The sequence below is a fragment of the Syzygium oleosum genome, unplaced genomic scaffold, assembly GCF_021117445.2.
Source record: "Syzygium oleosum isolate NSW1041296 unplaced genomic scaffold, Sole_v2.1 Sole_v2.05, whole genome shotgun sequence".
Taxonomy (NCBI): Eukaryota; Viridiplantae; Streptophyta; class Magnoliopsida; order Myrtales; family Myrtaceae; genus Syzygium; species Syzygium oleosum.
In genome coordinates this window covers 8,254,274-8,262,297 of record NW_026607489.1, presented here as the reverse complement: position 1 = coordinate 8,262,297, position 8,024 = coordinate 8,254,274, and the positions used below count along the sequence as shown (strand labels likewise).

At 42.3% G+C, this 8,024-nt stretch overlaps 1 protein-coding gene and 1 long non-coding RNA gene across 2 annotated transcripts; one reads left to right on the top strand and one right to left on the bottom strand.

Annotated features, from left to right (window-relative positions):
• The first annotated feature begins 1,458 nt into the window (after nucleotides 1–1,458).
• On the top strand, nucleotides 1,459–4,957 carry LOC115693854 (abscisic acid 8'-hydroxylase 1-like). Its single transcript, XM_056311629.1, has 9 exons — nucleotides 1,459–1,664; nucleotides 1,754–1,902; nucleotides 2,142–2,311; nucleotides 2,405–2,671; nucleotides 2,756–2,842; nucleotides 2,927–3,005; nucleotides 3,095–3,201; nucleotides 3,283–3,401; nucleotides 3,661–4,957. The coding sequence occupies exons 1-9, from the start codon at nucleotides 1,459–1,461 to the stop codon at nucleotides 3,749–3,751; spliced, it is 1,275 nt and encodes a 424-aa protein (XP_056167604.1). The 3' UTR covers nucleotides 3,752–4,957.
• A 382-nt stretch (nucleotides 4,958–5,339) lies between these two features.
• Nucleotides 5,340–6,632, bottom strand: LOC130138247 (uncharacterized). The gene is made up of 2 exons (XR_008816638.1): nucleotides 6,424–6,632; nucleotides 5,340–5,835 (listed from the first exon to the last, which is right to left on the bottom strand). It is a non-coding gene; the product is annotated as an uncharacterized LOC130138247 (long non-coding RNA).
• Nucleotides 6,633–8,024: the final 1,392 nt, after the last annotated feature.

Here is an 8,024-nt window from a genome sequence, read left to right as displayed (position 1 = left end):
AGAATATTTTTCTCCGCTTATTCTTCAGAATATTTTCTGATTGGCATTTTTGATCCTCAGCGCCCTCAAAGTTGGCTCAAAAGGAAAGCTTCGGCTCGGTCCGTGACTTTGGTAACCATAGGACCTGCAATGGCGAGTTTGGCTGAGTGGAATAATGCGGCTGCGTTATGCAATCCCGAGTGATGGACCCACCCAACGATGGCCATATTAGACAAGTTCAACTCCCCAGGCTCTTCATACATGGACATCTAGCCCTAGAAGCTGACAAGAATTTCACGAAGGGAAAAATCTTAAACCTCTTCATTATTCAAAAAACTAATTGATAATCAGCAAGAATAAATAATCTCATCAGCCATTCCTTTCAACTTGTGCCTATATCCTCTCCATAAAGACAAATTTGCAAGACTAGCTTCCCAGTTTATCAATCTATGCTAAAGTAAACGATGACATCACGTGATGCCCTTGCCATATGAATATTATGCCAGTCTCCATCAATTGGAATCATCAATTTGCATATGCTTTAACTGATGTCATGCACACTTTTGATCATTGAACGAGTTAGACAACCTCACGTATTAATGGGTGCACTATGGAAATTAACTTTCTCTGCTTAGGGAACCATTCTCAAGGGATTCATTTCTTCATTGTTTCCTTTCCCTTCATTTCCTCACAAGTTAGGCTTCCCTTTTGCAAGCGAGAGCAAGGAAAACAAATAATATCAAGCGAGCGAACTATACGGCTCTCGCGCCGATTCCCGATGTCTGTTGGTAGGTTATGTGCTAAAAAGATCCAAACGTACAGCTCTCCTGTGAGGCTACACTGGATGTTGACTCCACCAGTTATATGTGAGCGCCCAATGGAGGAGAGAGAGTAGGGTTGGTGTTGGAAGAGACTTTCCAATCTGTATATCAAATGCATATTCTGCGAGTCGAAGGACGGCATACAAATGACATGATACAACCAATGACTCAAGGATTAAGACGCCATTGCATGTCAAACACTTGATGCCATTCTTTTATTTGCCTAGTGCTTGCCTCATATGGCAGTATATGGCAGCGAGATCGAGTGCCGAGAAAGAGACAATGTCGTTTGTCGATGTAAACACCGAGACAAGAATGTATAATGACCAGAGGAAACGAACAAACAATGCCGGATGAAAACTGGCAGAATAGACCTTGACAATATTGCTCGGGGCAACCGTCCACGAATCACTTCACGTCGTCGTTCATCACTAGGCGGAATTCCTCCTTTGGCGGAGCATTAGCCTCGTTTCCAGGATGTACCCAATGGGCCAATTGTCTCTTGCAAGATGATGCTGCCAAAAATCGCTATAACAACAAGGACAAGGGAGAATATACCAAAGCAAGCACTTATCTTGATCATTATAAAGCCGCCTCTTGGTCCTCTCTGACATTTGCAGGTGCTTTTGTGTTTCAGAAGCTCGCAAACTTTCTAGCCATGGAGTTCAGCATCCTGGCAATGTTGGTGCTTCTGGTCGTGTTTGTAGTCTCAGTAGGTTTCCTTCATTTATGGACATCACCAAAAGCAATGGAGGACATCCCGGGAACCTTGGGTTGGCCTGTTGTTGGCGAAAGCTTCTCCTTCATATCCGATTTTTCGAGTCCATCTGGTATTTACAATTTCATGAAGAAGAGACAAGAAAGGTAATCAATCAAAGACCAAGAGTGAGACCGATTATCAAAATTTCAGTATCAGAATACATAACTTACATGATATGTGCATTTGTCAACAGGTATGGGAAGGTATTCAAGTCCTTTGTCTTGGGAAGGTTCACTGTCTTCATGACCGGGAGAGAAGCGAGCAAGATTCTATTGACTGGAAAAGATGGGATGGTGAGTTTGAACCTCTTCTATACCGGGCAGCAGGTTCTTGGCCCCACGAGTCTTCTCCAGACAACTGGGGAAGAACACAAGCGGCTTCGACGGCTCATTGCGGAACCACTATCCATCGATGGCCTGAAGAAGTACTTCCAGTTTATCAATGCCCTCGCGATAGAAACATTCGATCAATGGGAGGGACGAAAAGTTTTAGTTCTTGAGGAGGCTTCTACAGTTAAGTATCCACAAAAAGATCTTCAGAAATTCTGCTTTAATAGTTCTACTCTTGAACATAATAGTAAGATATATTCTTTGTGCAGTTCACCCTCAAGGTTATTGGCCACATGATCATGAGCTTAGAACCGAAAGGCGAAGAGCAGGAGAAATTCCGATCCAATTTCAAAATAATTTCCTCCTCATTCGCTTCCTTGCCATTTAAAGTGCCAGGAACTGCATTTCACCGTGGAATTCAGGTAATTTTTTTTTTCATATACTTTGAATATACTTGCGATAGAAAGAAGACTTCGTCTAATTACTTTCTCAATATAATGTTTCGACAAAATCAGGCTCGGGATAGGATGGATAGCATGTTGGACAGCATTATTTCTAGGAGGAGAGAAGGACAAGGCTTCCAAAATGATTTCCTGGAGTCCCTGATAATCAAGCACAGCAAAGCAGCAGACGGAGAAGCCAACAAAGAGAAGCTAACTGACAAGCAAATGAAGGACAATGTACTAACTCTTCTAATTGCTGGTCATGACACCACCACTGCTGCTCTGACTTGGCTCGTGAAATTTCTCGGAGAGAACCCTCAAGTTCTGCAACGGCTCAGGGTACTCCTGTTTTGCGATGAACTCTGTTAAATTGAAATCCTTACCTAACAATACTGAAGCACGGGTTGTATGCTTCGTATGCAGGAAGAACATATGGAAATTCAAGCGAGTGGCAAGGGTGGAGCGAATCTATCTTGGAGTGAAGTTAATAACATGCCTTATACCGCTAAAGTAAGCAAGACATTAACTCTATCACGTTAATTACCCTACTGAAAACTGGAAGACGTAGAAATTTTTGTATCTTTGGTATTTCAGGTAATAAGTGAAACTCTAAGGAGAGCCACGATATTACCTTGGTTCTCGAGGAAAGCTGCTCAGGATTTTGAGATTGATGGTATGCATCCCGATAAAAAGACCTAACATGCTAGTCAGAAAAATGCAATATCAAGATGCTTACTAATACTAGCTCTTGGTCTTTTACAGGATATAAAATCAAGAAAGGTTGGTCGGTGAACCTGGATGTTGTTTCTATTCACCATGACCCGGAAGTTTTCCCTCAACCAGAAGTTTTCAACCCTTCCAGATTTGATGTAAGCTCCTTTCTGTCGCTTCGTTATATAGCTCACATTTTCATTTCTAATTTCCAGCTGAAGTGTTTTTATTGATCTCAGGAACCTTTGAAGCCTTTCAGCTTCCTTGGATTCGGTAGTGGTCCACGTATGTGCCCGGGGATCAATCTGGCGAAGCTGGAGATCTCTATTTTCATTCATCACTTGGCGTGCAGATACAAGTAAGAAGAGAAAATGCTCATTTTGACAAGCAAAGTCTCATCTTCCTACCACAACATTTTGATTGCCATCTAACATGTCAACCAGCCAAGGGGACAACCTTTCTTAAGCTATAGTCTTCTTAATAAATCAAGCAAAAAAAGAAAAAGAAAAAGAAACGATATGGTTGATATGTTCCTGTCAGAGACTATGCTTGATTAATTTCTCAAGCGTTTATTGTGAGTGTAGAACTTGTTCTGACAATCTTAATCTTCTTGATAGGTGGACTCCTCTGGAGAGAGATGACTCAGTCCAGCCTACTCTGGTAAGGATGCCCAAGAACAAGTATCCAGTTCTCGTCGAGCCACTGTAGATGTATTTATTGCTTCACTTGGCAATTTGGCACAGAGCCATAATAGCCAAAGAAAGAAGTGGCACGGGGGATTCGACTTTATTGTTATGACCTGATCGTCAATGCAATACCAATATGCTAGAATGACAAACTCACTGGGTAATGGTAGCCATAAGCGAATGCTTGCCCGGGAACACATTGTATGACTGAGAAAATGAGAAATAAGAATGTCCGAAGTAGTTTACGTTCTTTTTGAGTTGGTCTATTTCTTGCTGAATAACTACCTTTTGCTACAATCCTATTACTCTGGCCTGTTAATCAACAAATGCAACTTCAAGCAGCTTAATTGCAGAGAGTGGACAGATAAGTAAAGATTGGAGATATGTCTTTTGTTTATGAAAGTTAATCCATTGATGCACGGACATAAGCAAATAGGAGAGCCTGGCCAGTTCACCATGGAGAATAAAGGTGCTAAAGATATTCGAAATCAGCATACTGAAGTTTGAATTCCGTATTGCCTAGAATCAGACGGAAATGTAAAACTCCAGAAGGATAGTTCCTGAAACCCGATACAAATGTCATGTCAGCTCCAGCTCTAGCTCCCTTAAATTGGTTGGTGGTGCATAACACATTGCATACCTTAGGTAGAATGAATAAGTAAGTACTATCGGCCTTAAAAACAACAGTTCAGATGCTAGATCCCTTCAAACGATGACAATGCACCCAAGCAATGCAAAAGGAACCAGATTTGGACTGCAACTTCCTGAGAATACAAGCAGTGTTCCAAATCTCACGGGTAAAGGTAGGCCTCACAAGGATCTTTAGAGCGAGATGAGAAGATCCGGATTTTCTATTACTTGTGAGATGATACCAATGAGAGGAGGGATTCCTATATATACAAATACTCTCTTATTCATAACCGTAGATCTCCCTACAATCTAAACATGGAGGTTCAATTTCCCCATCTATCAACTACCCGCATTAATTACAAGAATTCTCCATAATGGTGTATATTTCCCATATTGCTCATCCCCAGTAATATTCTAGAGAATTCGAGAAACTCTAAAAGGCTCGCCCGGTCTTTACGATATCACGGCCCTTTGTACCTTTTCTTTTTTTGGTCGGAAGTCCTTTGTACCTTGAAAACCTATGGACCGTGACACATAGAACCATCACTCATAGAAGTAAGTTTTTAAGGCCAAGCCCTCCCTCAAACTTGGGAAGACACTTCAGACCAAGCCACTCTAGCTCCCCTGGCATTAGTTGATATGACTTTTCGCAAAGATGCAGAGCATCTCATCACAACAGCCTCGATCACTTTCGTAGGCAAAAGAAACATCTTACTCCAATACTTCACCATACCATAAACCACCGGTTTCACCTTTTGCTATTTCCCTGCAAAACTCAAATGCTTGACAGTCCAGGCTTCCATTGTGATTGGTGAATGAAAATAAAACTAATAGACTAAGAAGGATGACATCAGTTATATGTCATGTATCAAGCCATCGTGGGAGCCGATTAAAATTGCGGCCAGGCTGCAAATGGCAGGACAAGAATAATGACAGTCGCTAGATTATAGTTTCTTCCTTGAATTTCAACGAACAGGGAATGGAAGCAATCCAGCACTTAATTAAACTTCTTCTCAGACTGAACGCTAAGCATGCTAAACAGAATAATCTCTTCACCTGTTTAGGGAGCAAAAAACAGCTAGGTATGAAATATATTATCAGCTGGATAGTATTTGTCAGCTGAGAACCTTCACTGGAGTCGTATAGACAGTGAAAGGACAACGGCCTTTCTCCTAGAGAAAGCAAGCAGATATTTTGTAGGCTAAGCCCAAAATAGAAGAAAAAAATGGGGATAAAGATGGAGTAGATGGCATGGAACAGGTCCTGTTAGAATCAGGAACTGAGGACAGTGTCGATCCCATTGTCGCGGGAAATTCTTTGTATTTTTATACATCGCCACTGAGATAATCAATCGAGCTTGAATCTCCAGCAACCGGTCTCTTTGATGAGGGTGGAGATGGGAGAAGTGGGCTGATTCGCGATAGTTCAGTCTGAGCATTCGCTGCTTACCCATTGTCTCCATTATCTGTTGACCACCTGCAACAATGTGAATACTACATGATGAGACGTGGAAATTTGCATCAAGGAATAAACTTCAACTGCTGCAGGTCTGATGTTTCCCTTATTCAAACAGAGTATAGGGTGTCGTTCAGCATAGAATCCTCCATAAGATCACAGAAGTCAACATCAGAGATCCCAAAACTGACATTCAAGAAAATTACTTTTCTCTGTCACAAAGAGACTTTCTTCTATGAGTACGAGTGTGTGCATGCTCTATTGCCAATGTTTTCAAACGGAAGAATATAGCACATTTCAACACAAGGGTGCTGGCAAAACAAAACCAGGTCAGTGTCTAGGAAAGCAACATCGTAAGTGCAGAAGAAAATAGGAATCTCCATATCAATGTGATGTTAGTAAGTCATCATCACTTCCCACAATCGTAGAAATTTGTGCCTGACCATGTTTCTAAAAGGCATATACCAGAGCCTTTATGGTCTTTATCTAAGTTACCAAAAGCAACTCAAAGAAAGTGTGGCATATCTGTTCTGTAGAACCAGTCATATCAGATGAAACTGTCACATGATGGAAGCTCGAAAGCAACTCAAAGTGAAAAGAAAATTTTACCTGAACACCATATCCAAAAAAGAATGCAGAACATTCACCTGTGAGCTAGCTGGGCAAAATCATCTTCAGATTCACCATCCTCATGATTCACACTCGCTGGTGCCAAAGCCGGGGGGTTTCTATCACTTCTGCTTTGGTCAGTGGAGTACCTTTGGCGACAATGTTATCATGTTGACAACGAGCACGCTGCAAACTAACATTCAATTCCAATCCCACACGTTGCTAAGGTTGGATGATTAATTTTTTTTTCTTTATTGAAGTTCTTAACGCTGTGTAATTCGGAAGAAGCACGACACGCTCATGAAAAGAACGACACCGATCGACAAGGTGAACAATTACTTCTTGCTTCAAAGCCTGCCACCATGTCCGCAATCATAAGATTCAAAACGTAACATCAAAATCCAACTCAATCTGCACTGAAGATTGCAAAGTTTACTAGATAAGCTACAAACTACTACATAACCGAAAAGGCATCTTCACAAGTGCAAAAATCAAGTCTGCAAGCGAAAGGAGAAACGGGACACATGCATGGACAGCATAGCCCACCTTATGAGCTTATTCATGGGGCACAGAGTGCAGGAGGTAATTGTCTTATTTTGCTAATTCGAAATATGGGAAAGCCTTCCCACCCAAAAGAGGTGCAAAAGTCGCAAAGCCATTTTCGGCAAAAGTAAGATAAAACTCAGTATCTAAGAGGGGACAAGACTCGATGTGCACAAATACCAAGTGCAAACATCCCTCGCAGCTCTTGGACAGTAGTAACTCGATACTCCAAATCTCTAGCAATAACAATTTTTTGTCGTTCAGGCAGTAAGAATTGGTGATCACCCAAGATGGTGCATACTGGAATTCTGCAACTTCTTCCAATTAGAACAGCAACGGATTACGGAACGGTCGAATCTTACGACCAGATCCTAAAAGAAAAGCAATGAAATAAAGCTAGAGCAATTTTTGGACTTGGGTTGTGTCGTTCAGCCAAAGGTTCTAGAGCTAGGAAGACAAATTGATATTAGTAGACCTGATAGGACTGTCAGATAAAAAACACGAAATAGCAGAATATAAGAAGCCTCTGTCCCGGTAGTCTTCATCTCGTCCCTCTGAATCATAATTTCCCATTACTGAATGGATCAGGCCACTGCTGGCCAGTACTGCCCAGCCTCTTCTACCACCGAAGGAAGGATCCCCATCCGCCAAAAAAGCTGAGTCAAGGCTTGGACCTTCGAAGGAAATCTCGAGGACTAAGCTTTTATCAAGGACGAGAATCGACGCTACTACTCGAATCTGTGCACCACCCTCCGAAACTCCTTCCTAAACTCAACGACCACAACCTGGCCTTGATAGAGAGAGAGAGAGAGAGAGAGAGAGAGAGAGAGAGAGAGAGAGAGAGAGAGAGAGAGAGACGGGGCCACTCTGGTGGTGGTGGAGTGCGACGTGGGTATGGCGGCTATAGAAGCGCCGCGAGGCATCATCGACCATGTCGTGGTATCGGTGCCGCCGCACATCTCCTTTAGGAGGGAGGGGGCTCATTCGCATCGGAGGAGGAGACGCCAAAGCTTTGCCAAGAGAGAAAGGGAAGCCCAAATCATCACGGACGCAATTAT